At 33.1% G+C, this 18,362-nt stretch overlaps 1 protein-coding gene across 1 annotated transcript in view; it reads left to right on the forward strand.

The window, feature by feature from the left end:
• LOC143244066 (ankyrin repeat domain-containing protein 13D-like) overlaps positions 1-17,619 on the forward strand; it is a 32,150-nt gene extending 14,531 nt beyond the window's left edge. Inside the window, exons 10-16 of the mRNA XM_076488091.1 lie at positions 4,416-4,592; positions 7,628-7,719; positions 8,304-8,314; positions 9,519-9,680; positions 12,143-12,246; positions 13,188-13,249; positions 17,241-17,619. Coding sequence (XP_076344206.1) covers positions 4,416-4,592; positions 7,628-7,719; positions 8,304-8,314; positions 9,519-9,680; positions 12,143-12,246; positions 13,188-13,249; positions 17,241-17,469 — 837 coding nt within the window. The 3' untranslated portion in view covers positions 17,470-17,619. The remainder of the gene's footprint in view (positions 1-4,415; positions 4,593-7,627; positions 7,720-8,303; positions 8,315-9,518; positions 9,681-12,142; positions 12,247-13,187; positions 13,250-17,240) is intronic.
• The last annotated feature ends 743 nt before the right edge of the window (positions 17,620-18,362 follow it).

The raw sequence follows: 18,362 nt of genomic DNA on the forward strand, positions 1-18,362 counted from the left end.
TTTCAGCAAACATTACATGTCTTTTGTACACAAGAAATCACGTTTTTTAAATTATATTTATTCAAGATTTGTCATTGGGTATATAAGTCAGTATTGACTGCTTCGAGGGCAAAGTGATTTTCATGTTAACATTAAAAATATTTCATCTAAATTTGTCAGATTTCATTTGCATAACCTCTAAAATCTGGAAAAAAATGTTTTTTTTTCAGTAAAACTGTATATTTTATGTTATTTTCTCTGTCATAACTTTGTATGGACAAGGTGAATTTGATTGATCTTATGACCAGCATATAAGGATGCAATGTAAATATAAATTATCTTTTGTTTCTTTCAGTAATGACTGCATAGGAAGCTACAGTTGTTCATCCTAAAGAAACTTTAAACTCATAACATTTTACATCTGTTTACACTTTATTATGTTGCTTTATTGCTCTATGAACTCTAACTAATAATTCCACCACAATTTGTGAATCATTCAGCAAATGTTTAGCTCTTATTAACCTATTGAATGAAATAACACACAAGCTGCTTGCAAGCATACCTGGTGAATACGTTTTTGATATTATTTTTTATTATCTGATCTAACCAAGTAAGTTTGTAATTATTATGTTTTAGTTGCTTGTATAACAATAAATAAAGAAAATACATGAAAAAAAGAAATGTAGTACTTACCTTTGACCTCTTGTTTTTTAGCTGTTGATTGGCTATGAAATTTAAGCTTTTGTTTACTTATAATAGTTGTACCAGTGTACTATATAATATTTGCCTGCTTAAATAATACACCTTAGAATAGAATAATAGCATACACAAAGCGAATAATGTCCAATAATCATCAAAATTTAATTAGCTTTCTAGCTTATACAGTAAGAGCTTAAAATAATTCCTTTGCTACTTGTTCTAAACACCATGAAATAAACTTTTGAACAAAGAGGTAACTGGCAGTTTAATGTACTGACAACAACATAACATTATACATCATTCAACAGAGTAAAACTTTGTTTCTCTATTTGTTATAAATGATATGAAACATCAAAAAGAATTATTGTCAATTTGTGAAAGAGAGGTGCAGTTGGATGTGGCAAGTTGGTCTGATTTTCTAGTTTTTAAGATTTAAGGCTGTAAAATTATGTGTTACCTTAGTTACATCAATATTATAATGAGTAATGTAAGCTAATTTTGTACATCAGAGAGGGGTGGTAAATAAATTATAGATGGGAAAGGGAAAACCTGGAGCACATAGGTCACAATTTCCATAGATGGAGATTAAAAAAAATTTTCTCATAAAATTAAGAACTTAAAAGTTTATAATATTAATAATTAATTTATTAACTACATTTTGATGTCAAGTTTATTTATATACATAGATGATACGATAGTTTGATTACAATTCTAATGTAACTCTGTAAAAGATCATGAGATGTGCACTTTGACCTACTTGTGATGTGAGGGATAATTAACTTTTGATCAGAGCAAGCTTCTTACTTAGATCAGAAATAAAAATTATCCTTTCGAGGAGTATAGCTAATTAAATTTATTATTTTTATATTTTTACTTGTAAAATTTAGATTGCAGTTTTCATCGGACATTTTTTGCTGTGAAGTTCAGTTCCTCAGCAGATGGTGTGAACTATTAGTAGAATAATTTAAATTATCTGGAACACAGTTGTCTATGTGAACTCTTGTTAAGTGTCTACTCAGGCTAGCTTTTTTGTAGATTCTTTTTAAAGGCCATTACGCCTTAAAAATAATCATTAGAAATAATATAGGAGTGTCATGGGCATGTGCATCAGGTTGGTACCTGTATTGTTTATTTTAGTGCAGTGCCACCAAATAGACTATTTATGCTTTGCTACTCACGAGAAATTGAACCCTGGATTTTACTATTGTAAGTTCATAAACTTACTATTGACTCGCTGCAGGATAACATCACAATAAATACATGCAGATAGGTGACAAAATTTTACAACAAAGGGTTAAATTACTTGTACTTGAATACAATGAGCTTACTGTTGTCACCACCAATCAAAACATGCAGAATAAGATAATGTCATTCAGAGAAATAATGCAATAACCTGGAGATGACCAAGGGAGGTCAAAACGTTGTTCTCTCCTTATCAGTAAAAAGTTTTAATACACACACCAACCATTCAGATACATTTTTACTGTAATAAACATACTGCAGTAACTTGAAGTGACAAGTATGATATAGTAACTTGAAGTAATAGTCATACTTCAATAACTTGAGATAAGTAGGTGAAATTAACTCAATGAATGGATAAACATGGTAGAGTTGCGATAAATATGTTACAGTAATATGAAGAAATGATAAACATGCTACAATAACATGAGAAATGAATTAATATACAATTTGAAATATTTCCTACAAAAATAAAATGGTTAGAAACACCAAGACACTCAGCCAGCATAACTTGTGCTAGAAAACACCTAACACTGAATTATGATTTATAGCTTGATTTTTCTCTAAGTTAATGGTCTTTATGTCAGTACTCATTGTGGTACTTTTCCAGTACCATACCAGTATTGACCTAGTGGTAAGCATTTTTTTGTGTTTGGTTGCCTCAAAAATATTCTCCACACTTGGGGCCATAGTGATGGTCAGTTCCATTATTTGGTTAGGCAAAAGTAACACAAGAGTTTGTAATAATGCTGTTAACCAGTTGATTACTTTTTGGTCTATTGTTTCAAAATTAGGATAGCTGTATACAGGCATACATTTCACTTGTTTTAAAATTATGTATATTAAAACAAGTCAAAGGCATATAAAGATGTTTGTTATATGGTTAATCGCTACAATTGTATCCAGGTCTTTAAATAATCATCTCTTCTCATCAGAGTCCATGCAGACTAGTTCAATTACATTAGAATACAATTTACAAGATGAATTATTCTTCTACACTCTGTTATTACAGTACAATTGGTGATATGCTCACTTGTATTACACTGTTGGTTATTACAGTTTTATCCAGAGCTTTAAATAATTCTATTTTCACCAAAAGTCCAAACAAATTTGCTTTATTACTTTAGAACAAAATTGAACAAGATGAATCATTCTTCTTGACCCAGTTATTACAATACAGTCAATGATAATTTACTTTTAAAATCACCATTACACACTCTTTATGGCTGAACTCACAAACACAGTCTAAATGTATTTGACAATATCTATCACTAACCTCCTATGTAATTAGCTTTGTCTAACTTACTAGAACTATGGTATTGTATGAGTATTTATAGATTGACAGAGGCCTAGAATGTTCCACATAACAAGCAAAAATACAGTGTTGTAATACTAAATTGAAATGAAAAAAAAGACAAAGACTAATGACAGTGGTATAATACAGTAATTTCCAGTTCATAAAACTTGAACTATGCAACATATGATTTGTAGAAAGTTACATAAACAAAACTGAAAATGGCTAAATTTAACATTCATGCTATACTTAAGTTAAAATAGTCATGCATATCAAACATCTTCCTACCTTTGTTAAAAAATTTTGAAACAAACAATCAGTTTCCAGTACTTATTCACTGAATGCACTATACTGGGAAGGTGACATAGGAAAGAGTTTTCAGATTAATTTAAAATGCTAATGTCACATTTAAGTGCTTATTAAGTGGAAAGAATAATTAGCAAGGAAAGTGTAAGTTACAAACATGCATGCACCTTTATGTTCTTTAAGCTACTATGATGGTTATGTTGATACTTTACAACCTCTTGAACAAGGTGGTTAAACAAAGTTTACACTTATCTATCTACAACATACATTATTAACATAAGATAACTACTTCTGCAAGACAACTTTTAAAATGAGTTTGTTGTATATGGTTGCTACTTAATTTTTTCTGGGTTCTGTAAATTTGGTGACACTTTCAGTTTCTTTTTTCAACTGATTGAGAAGCCCATTGTTCCCTAAAAATATTTAGAATGCAAGAAAATGAAGCAAATTGGGTGATAATTGCCCGGTTCAAGGTGACATTTGTAGCATAGACAAGGAAGGACAGAAGTTCTGCAAAGGTAGCACAAGTATATTGGAAAATAACAAAAGAAATTTGTTCATTATAGACATGTTTCAACTTTTACAATAATTTACCCATATTTTGTGATCTTTTTGTACATGGTTTCTGCTATAGAATTGACAGTGTTTCATCCTCAATTTTAACCAGATTTTTGACATCCATTTCACCTTCATTTCATCTCAAATATTCTGCCTAAACCTTTTCTAAAAGCATGTTTGACATGCGGTTTTGTTACTTATATTTGTTTGTTTTAATAAAGGCTTTTATGATGTTAGACCATGTTTACTAACTTTTCAAGACATATTCATAACATAGTAAAACTCAGATTTCTGCTAATGTACATATATAAAGCTTATTTTGAAATTTGAATTCTTCAAGGACACGTCAGAATACAGGAGTAATCCTTGTCACATAACACCAGAGGAATATTTTGACTCCAGTGTAGATCTTGGAAGACGGGATATTGGACAGCCACGAGAGGTCTCCACTAAAGTTCAGAAATTTAAGGCTAATCTCTGGCTATGTGAAAATTATCCTTTATCTCTTCAAGAGCAGGTAAATGTCATTTATATAATCAATCTTAGTCTCAGTAGTCATGTTATATAATAGCAATGTACATGCATAGCCATGACCGGGTATTTTATATTATTCTTGAATTTTATGAGATATAACTGAAACAAATCCTGAATGTGATTTACATCTTTTATTTAACATTATTTAATTGGCAAAACTACAAAATAGTTATACAAAAGTCAGCTGGAAGCTATAATTATAGTACTTAGTGTGTGTTGTGCATTCTATGATTCTTTGAAACTTTAACTCTTTTGTGACATGCTGGGTATAAAATAAATAAGTTATATACATATTGGCATACACTAAGTATCTATACAATAACTTTTAATGCAATATCTCCATCTTCTCAACATTTGGTAGACTATTAATAATGATTACAAATCTCTTGTGTACAAAGTATTTTTAATGATGTATTTCTACAAAAGATTTGTTTGTGAAATTATTGTCTGTTTCGTTACTAATCTGAGTGTGAAGTAGTTTTCATGTTATGATTAAAAAAAACTATTCTTCATCTCAAAAAATCTCAAATATTATTTGTGTAATATCTAAAACCACCTAAATACAATTCAAACATTTGTTTTCAGAAACAGTTTATATATCTTGTTTGTTATTTTCTAAATCCTAACTGTATGGAGTCTGTTAATTTGACCAACCTTGTAACCACCATACAAAAATTATGAAGTAAATATACTCTTCAAAAAAAGAAATGCAAAAGGCAAAACATGAGACACATTGTTAATAAGTTTATTCCGGGTAGTTCTGTATGACATGTGTGAAACTTTGCACATTCACTGCTGAACATCCAAAATCTGCAAAGGCAAAGTCCACGCTCACTAGTTGAAGTTTAACGTCACTCAACGTCAATAACGAGTATGTCCCCCATGAGCATCAATAACTGCCTGGCATCTCTTGCCCATGGAAGCAATGAGATGACGAATCACGTCCTGTGGAATGGCTGTCCACTCAGCCTGCAAAGCTGCTGCAAGCTGAGGTAGAGTCTGCAGTTGAGGTTGTCGCCGTCGCAGACGTCGGTCCAACTCGTCCCAAAGATGTTTGATGGGGTTTAAATCTGGTGATCTGGAGGGCTAGGGAAGAACGTTGATGTTGTAGTGTCTCAAGAAGACAGTGGTGAATCGGGCTGTGTGAGGACGGGCGTTGTCATGTTGAAAAACGTCGTTGACGTTCACCATGATGGGTTGCACATGGGGCCTAAGAATCTCGTAGACGGTTGCGTACGGTCTGATCGGGAAATCCTACGCAACCCTGGTATGGTTGAGGCAGTAGACGTCGCAGTGATGGTCCTATCCCGAAGGTGACGTAACCAGATGTTGCGATCTTGTGTAGGCGTGGTCACATGAGGTCTGCCAGATCGTGGACAGTCATGAGTTGATCCATGTTGTTGGTGACGATTCCACAGCCTTGTGATGGTGCTTGGGTGGACATTCACAGCTCTGACAACATCTGATCGAGATTTGCCTGCTTCCATGTGACCAATGGTGTTGTTGCGTTGTGCTTCAGTCAGTCTTGGCGTAACTGTATTGCGTGTCAGTGGCTTAACACTGAGCTATGGAAACCGAGAACCCGTCACTTTTATAGGGATTTTGCACATGTTGCACTTGCAGAATATGCAGATCTCTCAAACAAATTTATTGGACACGCATGCGTTTTGGCAAAAAATCCTATGTTTTCCTCCGTTTTCAAAGTGCACAACTTTTATTGTCATTTTGGTATGACAGTCAGTGCCTTAACACGTGTAACCTTACATACTCTGAGCTTATAACGTTATTACATATATTTCTCTTTAAAATAACAAAAATATCCCTTTTGCATTTCTTTTTTTGAAGAGTATATAAATTATGCTTTTTTTTTATTGTTGAACAACCACAAATTATAAGCACAAAAATACAAACTTTTAGTCTAAATAGCTTAAATCTCATCAAATTATACATCTAATATTACTTTTATTGACCTTTTGACTACATCTGGTTAAATTATAGGTCTTGAATTGACAAGGTGCATGTGCATTTGTCACTGTATCCAATAGTATGAACTGATCTTTACTAAGTGACCCGTCTTGGTTGTGTTTTAGTGGACAAGTATTTTATAAAATAGTCATATTTCAGTTATAATACCTCATGTATATACATTATTATTTTTTTACAAATGAGTTCTTAAACTTATTTTTAATAAAACATAGAACAGTAAATAAAGAAGTAAAGCAAACAATTATTTTTGTACTTGTTTGCTACTTGTAATACTTATACAATTTTGCACTTGGAAGATGTGAAACAAAATAATTTCTTTAATGTTTTTTACATACTTCTGAAATAACCACAAATCATAACTGTATGGGTGGTGATGACTAGCTGCCTTCCCTCTAGTTTAACACTGCTAAATTAGGGACAGCTAGGTCAGGTAATCCTCATGTAGCTTTGAGTGAAATTCAAAAAACAAAAAATCTTTTGATATTTCTGAAAATAAATTGAGATTTAGACTTAACTGGCAAAAAACAGTTAGTCAGTTATTAGATGCAGATTTTGATATCTGTTATCCAAATATTACAGAATCTTGTATTTAGATTTTTTATTAAACTGTTTTTCTGGAGTTTATATGGTGATGAAATAAAAGTAGAATTGAACTGTCTGTAGTCATGAATTTGAATGACTTAATGATTATTTAATTGGATTTTAAACACACTTCTCAGCTATTTATATCAAAATGTTGTTAGTCCATTAGTTTGTTATTACAGGTTCTCTTATAGCAAATAAGTCACTCAAACTTTTTTACAAAATATTTAATGTCATTAATTGCTGATTGTGTTTCCTGTGTATTTAACATAGAAAAATGACTTCACCCAGTATGTGGAACAGTTTTTTTACTGGTTGTAAGCAAAAATCTAAAACAGTTCAAAATGATGCAATATATGGGCCAATGGGTAGTGAAGGGTATAAAATTGAGTTGATAATTGAGAGGTTTTTTTTGTTTTTTAATTACATTCTTGTGGTAAACTGTTATAGATCTTACCTATTGTTGATCTGATGGCCATAAGTAGTTCCCATTTTGCCAAACTGAGAGATTTTATCACCCTACAACTTCCTTCTGGTTTTCCGTTAAAATAGGTATGGTTTGAAATCCTTGAGTAACATTTATGGTAATTGAAATAAATATTTTGAGCATAAAGATATTTAGTGGTTAGATAAAATTACTCAGACACATAAAGATATGTAGTAGTGAGTTGAGTTAGTTTCTCCATCTTAAAGACGTGTAATGTGTTTTCTTATGGCAAAGCCACATTGGGCTATCTGCTGAGTTCACAGAGGGGAATCGAACCTCTGATTTTAGCATTGTAAATCCATAGACTTACCGCTGTAATAGCGGGGGATAGATGTGTAATGACTGGAGTAAGTTACATCAGTGTAAAGATATGTAATGATCAGAGTAAGTTTCTCCAACATAAAGACATGTAGTAAGCACGGAGTTTCACTCATATATATATATAAAAAATTATAAAATGAGATTAAGCATCTGTAATAGGTGTAATTTCTTTTATTTTTAACATAAGAGTAATTATCATTTTATTAATACTGTGAGATAAAGTTTTAAAATCTTTATAGTGTAATTCATAATACATCTGTACTTTCAGAAGTATGCACTACCAAATTTTAGTTAGGTTATTTGTATCCTGTCTGACAGAATCACTTTGGGTAATGTTATTTGTGCCCTATCTGACAAAGACACTTTGGGTAATGTTATTTGTGTACTGTCTGACAAATTTTATGTTACATAGTAAATAAATGATAGTTCTTCCTTGAAAGGCCTGAAAAGTTATCAGCTATATTTGCTGGTGGTCAAGTATATTCTAATTTAAAATTAAATGTCATCAAATTATTGGAATGTAAGTGGATTATTGGACTGCTGCATTGGTTTTAATAGTTTACAAGTACTTAATATTTAAAATTACATTCTTGTGCCCTCCAGTGGCACAGCAGTATGTCTATGGACTTGCTCTGTTAAAATCGGGTTTCAATATCCATGCTGAGCAGAGCACAGATAGCCTATTGTGTAGCTTTGTGCTTAATTCTAAACAAATAAATACATTCTCACTTCATTGTTCCCATAGTAATATTAATTTCTCCATACAGGATGGTTTATAATTTACACAAAATTGACAGAGAGTGCTTGTAGAATGATGTTCAAAAGAAAAGTGTCTTGTGACAGAAATACTCTGTGATCCACCATTTTGCTGCCAGATGGTTGTTTGAGAATATCAACTTTTACACTCCTAGCCTGAAGGGGTCTCCTGTCAGTGTGGTTATTGTTGGTATTGGATCTCTGTTACTGTCTTCACTACTGAAAGCAATCTAAGATGCAGCACTGTTATATCCATTTGCACTGTACAAAAAAATTAACACATGTTCTGTAAGTTTAAACTTAGACATTCTTAAAGTGTATCCTTTTGGTGCAAGTATCAATGAAATGTAGGCATCCAGCTTTCTTCTTCAATTGTGCAATCATTGGTGCAACACAAAATGTCACTGTTGTAAACATTTTTCTTTCGATTATCTTCTTTCAGGTACCCTCCCATTTTTGAGATGCTCAGATGGCATTTTGCAAGTTACAAATTAGTCTTTAGTTTCTTATGGGAAAAATTAGTTTTGTACATCTATCTTTTTGAGTTTTGCAGAGTCATTGTTTCAAAATATGATTGCTAAAATTCCTAGATTAAAAGAAAATCTATACCTAAATTATCTAGAAGTTTTTAGGTACTCGGAATGTTTTGAAATATTGTTGGTAATTTGTACTGGTAATTTAAAATTTTTTGATAAAAGGATAATTTTTTCAAATTTATCCAATAATAATATATATCTCATTTTGTAATTTTTTATTCCTCCTTTCACTGGTTAACAGAAATTCCCATATTCCATGTTCTCAATGCCCGGATCACCTTTGAGAACATTTTTGCACTGGATGAGCTAGTGTCTGGGGTTACACCAATCAGAGATGATAATGCCTGTGCCTGTGTTGTGGATAAAAATTGTTTCGAATCTCCTACTGGTTACGTCCGATTAGGTACGTACTGTGTAAAATGGAAGAAACTGAATTAAGGTTTGTAGAATACAGCATCTTCACTTTTCTGATAACTTGATAAAATGTATTGAATTTATTCATATTGTTTAACAAAATCCTCATTAGGTGTATTTAAGTGCAAGAAAACAAAACAAGTATGTCATGTTATGAAGATGCAAATCTACATTAAGATCTAAGATGTAATAACAGTAGACATGGAGAACAACAAAAGTATGTTGGCTCATCTAGGCTGTCCCACCCACAAAACTAAAACTATTTAAATAAAGAACAAATAACTTGAAGCTCTTACCATTCAAATATATATCAAGCTTTTCCTCAAACTCTTTTAAATTTACTGCTTCCACCTCAGCTGAAAGCAACCCATTCCAAAAACCAACCACCCTGTTAGAAAACTAAAGGTGTTTTACCTGAATATAACCCCTACCTAGAGATGGAGTGGGGTGAGAATGCATGGACACTGTACTTTCATTTAGATGTAATGCTGTACTGCCACTATTTTGGATGAATCTAGCTTATAAGATTATGCCATAGATTTCACTTTTGGTCCATTCTTTCTAATAGCACTGTTCCTACCCTGCTAGAAGTAGTTATTGTCGAAAAGTGTTATGAGTAACCTTACCACAGCTTATCAAAATCTAGAAATATAAAAAGTAATATATTTGTAAAATCCAGAAAGTGTTTAAAACAATGTATGAATTAGTATTCACTCCAGGAATAGGAGCTGGTAGAAGTACAAATTGGATCATAAAAATTCTTTTTTTGTGCTTGGATGATACCATGTGTAATTTTTGAAATTTGTATGAAATGTTAAATGAGTAATGTGACAAAGATTGTTGGGAGAAAGTATCTTGAAAAACTTTTTGTAAACAGACAAGGCAAACTGTATGAATGTATTAAGTATTTACTAAATACATGCATACATTAGGTTTCATTTAGGCATTCACTAAAACTATTACATTTCACTTTTGTTGACCCGTGTACTTCCATAATCAGTGATGGCTCAATGGATCATTTAGGAAGAAGTAAAGAAAAACATATACTATACAAACAAACTAATGTAGGTTTTCCTTTGTTAACCTGAAGATTACTTTATTTTAATTAAAGTTTTAATACCTGTACCAGCCGTCCTTAGAATACATTCGTACTGTAGGTTTATTTGGTATTAAATGAACACGTAAGGATAGAACACTGAAAAGTATTAAATTTACTTAAAACACACACACAGCTGTTTTTTGCAACTTTTTGTATGAGTAGGGTAAACTAGACTTAATGCTTCAAATGTATGTTTATATACTTTGGTTGCTAGTAGTTTGGCTTCTAAAGAGTCGAGTTAAATGTGAAAGGAAGAATGTAGATGAGGCAGAATATTGCAAATGAAACTTGTGCAAATGACTATCCTGAAATGAACAATTTTTTTTATTGTCACATTCTAGCATCTCCGAGATATCTTTTTAGTTTCAAGATATCAAGGTATGGATTCATGTGAAACAAAACCATTCTTTGTGTTTTAATTAAAACATGTTTTTTTTAACAAAACGTATTCTTAATGGTTCTACTTCTTTCTGATTCATTATCATATACTTTCATCTGCATTATTCTGGCTGTAGTGTAGCTGGAGAGGAAGGAACACGGAAACGTTGCGAGCCTCACAGAGTGGCAGGTGCGTGTGAGAGGTGCTGGAAGGTGGGAGAGAGGAACTCTACCGAGCTCACTGCAGGGTATAGTTGAATGAGGAGAGAGGGAGACCGTGCACAGTTGGCTTCAAACTCCATCGATCGTTTGACTTAGATTTAAACAGGCTTTAACAGTACTTATTCTTTGCATGAACTTGGGTTAAGTTGTTAGATGAAAATAAAAAAAAACATAATAAATGAAAGACATCAGTAAAAGTCAAGCTGTACAGTGTAAGAACTCAAAGTACAATATTGTTCAGTCAGTTACCAGTAAGTGAACCAATTCACACGGTGTATAATGAATTAAGCTCGATACTTGGGACAAGTAACGCTTGAAATGATGTTCTGGCTTAATATAGAATCATCCTTAGGTTATTTGTTTGTAAATGCAGTTCTTTAATACTTACTGAACCAAAAATGTGGGCTGATAATTTTTTGAGAGACTAGTATTGGGCTGTCGAGCTTTAGCAGTGTACTTGCTGTAACTGAAGAGAAAACACATACAATACCCAGGACTCTATTCCTGCAGTTAGAACTAGTAGGTGTGGGTCTTATTAAAGCCTAATAATTCTAGCATCAGCCTTTAGCATGAAGCTTGTAGCAGACTAGCATGGTGTCAGGTAGTAGCCAGCTGGTTACAAGTAGGCTAGTCCTTCAACAGTGTGCATGAGAGAGTCGCATGTGATGTAGTTAATTTCTTGCCTGCGTGAAGAAAACGAACTTTGATGTTAAAAATATTAATACACTTACTCTTCTTGACTTGTGTTACAGGGGGTGACAAAGAAATCCGACACCTCAGCATTGAGACTGATGAAGATCTTCTTCAAGCTGCTATTGAACAATCTCTTCTAGAAGCAGGCAGTGAAGAGGAAGAGGTAATTTACAGGAGTGTTTCAGTGATTACTATTGACTAGAACTTGGGTCTATTCTTTTTGGAACAGCACATACGATCTGTCTTGTTAGCAATTCCAATCAAGTGTTTACAGCCTGTATTGAAAACAGCTAAGTAACCAACGTATTAAATGCAGTAGATTTAATGATGTACATATCTAAGTAGAAACAATTCACCAAACATAACATTTTTAGTCAAATGTTGTGAAACGTTAGTTGAGAACAGTATTTGTGTTTTGGATGTTAGTGCATTTAAGATAACTGCTGTTCCAGTTCTTAGGTGTACTTCGTTTAACATACTTCATATAGTTTCCTACTGTTTATGTTAAAAAAATTAACTTGTTGAGGTGATGTATCTGATAACTTACTAATTAATGGGTTTCTAGGCCCTACTGATTATGCTCTTATTCTGTAAAAAGTCATAAATTTAAACCTCTTTGTTAATGTTTATGAGAAATGTGTAATTTCAAACTTTTTTTAGTCTTATGAGTGAACACGGATACTTTTGTAATGCATCTGTTTTTTACGTACATCAGAGACTTGTACGTTTTAATTAAAGTTTGTCATATTCCACGTAGACCTGCATACTAAAATCAAAATCAACATTCCTTCTTCAATACAAGGTCAGTCAAATGGATTGAGTTTGTGTATATTAGGTTAAAGAAACAACAGTGATATCCATGTTGATTGTGGGCTGCACATAACAAATCTTTCGCTTGAGAATTGGTGAAGGAAATTTCACGTTAAAAATACTTAGTTGTTTGATTGGATTATAAACAATTTCTTATTGTTTGTATTATACAACTGTTTTAGTTTTTACTTCATCTGTTGTTTTTTTTAAAGCAGAATAGCATACCACTGTAGTTTGATTATGATTATTTTATGTTTTTCTGGTAATTCTTTTTATGATATTCTTGTTTCGTAGGTCACCATATGGGAGGCACTAAAAGCCCATCGACCTTTGTCTGAAGACAGGGCTTTACAGAGGTAATAGGTTTGAATATATAAGCATCAACGTTTTCATACTTTAAACCTATATATACATCTTGAACCCCTGTACAACCTTTTTTACTGCCTGGCAAATTTATTTGACAGGAAAAGTTACTACATCAAAAGCCACATTATTTCTTATTTTGACATATCATGATTTAGTGAGTAGCTAAATAAAATGAAAATAAGTAATTTTTGGCACATTGAAACAAAGCTATGTTAGGTACTTAAGCCTACTAATAGGGCTGATGATAATTACTAGTTGACTTAACGCTATAACCACGGGTGTCACTGATGCCATTTTTCAACTGAGTTGCATTGAAAATTTAATTAAACCACTTTGATATGAATGTATTTTAATAAAATTAGTATTTCAAGTACATTAAGTTCTCGAACTTAATCCATTCCAGAAGGCTGTTCGAAAAATGAATCAATTTTTCCATAAGAAAAACTGTAAATTAAATTAATCCGTTACAGACCTCCAAAAATTATGCATTATGAAGCATTTTAAGTAAAAATAGTGCTTATTTATACCTGTATAATAATACTTACATGCATAAAGTCACCCACGAAAACTATAAACACAATAAAAAAACAATAAATGAAAATTTAACTGCACTTTACCTGTGCTGAGGAGAGCTGATGGTGTAAGTGAAAGGTGGTGAGGAACGTAGAGAGTAGGAGGGTTATTATTTGTTTGGAAGGGGAGTCATCTTCCTTAAAAATGTCAGGTAACTCTCCATCTGGGGTTCTTTCTCTTTTCTGTCTCTTTGCACTGTTACAGCCTGCTTGAGACTCACCAGACCTATTTCTCACTAAAAACTTGTTTAATAAGGTTTGTTTCTGCCTGCATTTTAAAATGTTTCTGAAGTGTGACATGACATTGTCATTGAAAAGGTTTATGCTGCAGTTTGCTACAGTTTTGTCAGGTTGAAATTTTTCCACAAAACTTTGTAACCCTCCCCATTTTTCACACACGTCCTTGATTAGTGAACTAGGAACATCCTCTCTTCCCTGCTCCTCATCTGAAAACACTTCCTCAGTTGCCTTCTGTTGCTGCTCCTTCTGAAGGTCTTGGAGTTTCTTCCATGGTGAGCTCAGTGTTGTGGTCTTCTACCAACTCCTTCACATCATCACCACTCACATTCAAGCCCATACACTTGTCTAGTGAGACAATATCCTTGACAAAAGGCTCAGCCTCAAAGCCTTCAAAGTCTCTATCTGCTACTGAGTCTGGCCACAATTTCTTCCAGGCTGAGTTCATGGTCCTCAAAGACACTTCCCTCCAGGCTTTGTCTATGATCCTCAATCAATGGAGGACATTAAAGTGATTTTTCCAGAACTCTCTGAGGGTAACTCTGTGTCAGAGGTCACTTCAAAGCACCTTTGAAACAGTGCTTTGGTGTAGAGTTTCCTAAAGTTCAATATGGCCTGCTGGTTCATGGGCTGAATGAGAGGAGTCATGTTAGAGGGCAAGAGCTTCACTGTAACGAAACTGTACTCCTCCACCAACCCGTCATCCAAGCCTGGTGGGTAAGCAGGTGTTTTGTCCATCACAAGAAGGGCCTTGAGTGGCAACTGTTTTTCCGTGAGGTAATTCTTTACACTTGGGGCAAACACTTCATGGACCCACTCCATAAAAAAATTGCCTGGTTACCCATACCTTACTATTAGCCCTCCACATGACATTTAGTTTACTTTTCAGAACATTATTTTTCTTAAAAACCCTCGAGTTCTCAGAATGATACACAAGTAAAGGCTTAAGTTTTAAGTCCCCACTTGCATTACTACATAACAATAGAGTTAGCCTGTCCTTCATTGGCTTGTGTCCTAGCAGTGACTTCTCCTCCTTAGTGATGTAGGTCCTCTTTGGCATTTTCTTCCAAAAGAGGCCTGTCTCATCACAGTTGAACACTTGTTGGGGAATAAAACCCTCAGCTTCTACATAGTACTTAAAATTCCTAACAAATTTATCAGCAGTGTCTTTGTTAGAACTGGCACCCTCCCCATGTCTCACCACACTATGTATGCCACTTCTCTTCCTACATTTTTCAAACTGCCCCCTACTAGCCTTAAAGGCATCACTTGTATCAGCACTCATTCCAGGGGTGTTTTTCAGGAAGTCAGCATGCAACTGCTTTGCTTTCTCACAAATGATGGTCTCAGAAATGCTATCACCAGCTAACTGTTTTTCGTTTACCCAAATCAACAACAGTTTTTCTACCTCTTCCATTGTTTGTGATCTTTGTTTCGCAAGCACTGTCACTCCTTTTGCAACATCAGCTCCTCTGATGACCTCTATTTTTCAGTATGGTGCAGACTGTAAACTTCACCATACCAAACTGTGTAGCAAGGTTAAACACGTGAATACCACTCTCATACTTCGCTATGAGATCTTTTTTCACCTCTATTGTGGCTCTAATAACTTTTCCTTTTGGTTTGCTGCTTTTATTATCCTTCTTTGACCCCATGGTGGTTTATTTAATCAATATGTTTAGAAAAATAACAAAAAAAAAAGAAAAATGAGAACGTTCACAGCAGATTTTAGCGGAGATGTGGACTGAGCAGCAGGTGTGGGTAAAATATTTTGGGCAAGCTTGGTGTGGGTCGTTCTGGGTCATCAGTTGGGTTATTTCAGGGGTTCAGGCCACGAGAACTTGGTTTGGGAACCGAGTTTATGTTCGACAACCGAGACATTTTTTTTCTGAAACAATATATTCGAACACTGAATTGTTTGAGAACCGAGGTACCACTGTACTTAAGTTGTATTCCTTTATTTTCAAAAGGAACATTTAAAACTGCAAGTTTTTACTGTCACACGATCCACTCAAGTCTAACTTTTACAAGCTATTATACATGATACTGTGAAAATAGAACAAAGACTGTCAGCATAGAATGTCAAATTGAAGTTCCACCTGTTTTTCATTAATGTCTGGAAAATTTCCAAGAATTTCTAATAATTCTAAGCAAGGGTTAGCCACACCCACTTGTAAAGTCAAAGCTGTTTCCAAGTTACAGTTTGAAGTTGAATGACATACTTACAACCAATCAAAAGAGGAGCACTATTCAGTTATAGACCTGAAGAAACATCTTCCAGTGTATGGATCGTAACTTGAGGTATAAAAGAAGCTAAATCTATTGTTCTCTTGAGAGGTACCTAGTGCTTAGCAAGTGTTTCTCACCTTATATGTATCAGTTTGTTAAACAGTTAGATTGCATTTAGGTTTTAAATTTGTATTTTAATTAGTTATGTATTACTTGTTTGTAAATGCATATTTGTAAATTTTAATATTGTTTACATTCAACTTGATGTAATTTGACCTTTGGAAATGTCTAAGCAAGAAGGCACCATTCACATGTGCAAGCATTAGTGAAATAATTTTGGATGACTTTTTCTCTATAATAACTGTGGGGTCATGTTGGCAGGGACAGGTTGGCATACCTGCATCAAGAATAAGACAAATAATTTGAAAGAAAAATTAAAAATAAACTTAAGTAAAAAGATAGACTTGAAATTACCTTTATGACAAAAATAATTACTAAATACTCTGGGGTTGAAAGGTGTGTACATTTATAATATCTAGAGTCTAGAGTTAATAATATAAGAGAGAAAATGAAAAATAAAATGAAAACATTTACTTTAAAACACATTTGATGTTTGCTTAGGAGGTTCTAGAGATTATGCAAATGAAACTGTAAGATAATAAATAGTATTTTTATGTTCAAAATAAAAATAACAGTGAATGTGAACTATTCAGACAAATAATTACATTAAATAACAATTGTTTTATCATAAATGGTAGAATAAATCAAAATTAAATGTTTTATTTCACCAAAACTGCATAATCTTAGGATTGTTTAAGACAAATTTAAAACTCTTTCATCAAAGACTTGAACTATTATTTATTGAACTATTTAGTGTTGATTTACTAATATGTTTGAAGTTGATTAGTAAAATATGTTCAAGACATCTTGTTTCTTCTTGCAGAGCCATACAGGATAGTATGAACGACTATCAGAAATGCAGTAATTTTGCTCTTGTGTCCAACTTTGAACATAGGTGTGCCCTCCAGCAGTCCACTGATCTTTCTGAGGATCCTCAGCTGACTCTAGCACTTCAACTTTCTCACCAAACTGCACTGGAGGAACAGAACCAAAGGAAGGAGGAGGAAGAACATATAGCAAGAGCTATACAACTGTCGCTGTCGGAGAAGTAACCAGTGCTATGAGTGACTGTTTTAACCTTTCATACAGTGTTTTAAACCACAAATAATTGTAGTACTTATTGTTGTTATAATATTAATTAATACATTCTCAGCAGGTTGTTTCCTCGAGTGTAAATGAATAGTCTTCCAGTGATGAACAACAAAACATTTCTGAGGACACATCCAGCAGTGAAACTTTTAATTAATTGAAAAACAAAATCATCAGGGAATTTAATTGTTTGGCAATCATTAGTTATTTGTTTATTTGTTGATCTAAGACCAGAAGTCAACACCATGTAGTATTTAACTTTTATTTTTGTGCTTAAAGTTTTGCGATTCCATAGCTAGCTGTTTTCATTAGCATATGAATATAAGGTGTTTCTGATTGCCTTAGTGGCCCACATAGTTTATTGTGACTAGTCTGATGGCTGTGAACTCAAATCTTTTGAAAAGTGAAAAGAAACTAGTGTGGTTTCAACATTTTCAAACTTCTGTTTACTTTACTTAGAAAGTACAAAAGTAATAATTTTTTATGTTGCAAAATTATGCCCAACAAGAAGTATGAAAAAAACAAACAATGCTGCATTTCAGAGTTGATATTTAAGGTTTTATTTTGTATTTATATTAGAACTCCAATTTATGTGGCAGTAACTATAAGTTAATAGATGCTATAGCAAATGAAAACAGCTAATATTGAATTATGTAAATAAAAGAACTGATACATAAGTTTAAATGTTTTGAAATAATGAAAGAATTAGAATTATATCGGCCATCATCAGTTCTAAGATCTAAGTCGAAATGACTGTTTTGTTATTATTTGTTTTTCATAGAAAACTGTTCCAATCCATTTTGGTCAATCTAATTTATGTATAGTGTATAATATATTAGTTATTGATGTGAACAGT

Source organism: Tachypleus tridentatus, chromosome 2, assembly GCF_004210375.1.
Source record: "Tachypleus tridentatus isolate NWPU-2018 chromosome 2, ASM421037v1, whole genome shotgun sequence".
Classification (NCBI taxonomy): Eukaryota; Metazoa; Arthropoda; class Merostomata; order Xiphosura; family Limulidae; genus Tachypleus; species Tachypleus tridentatus.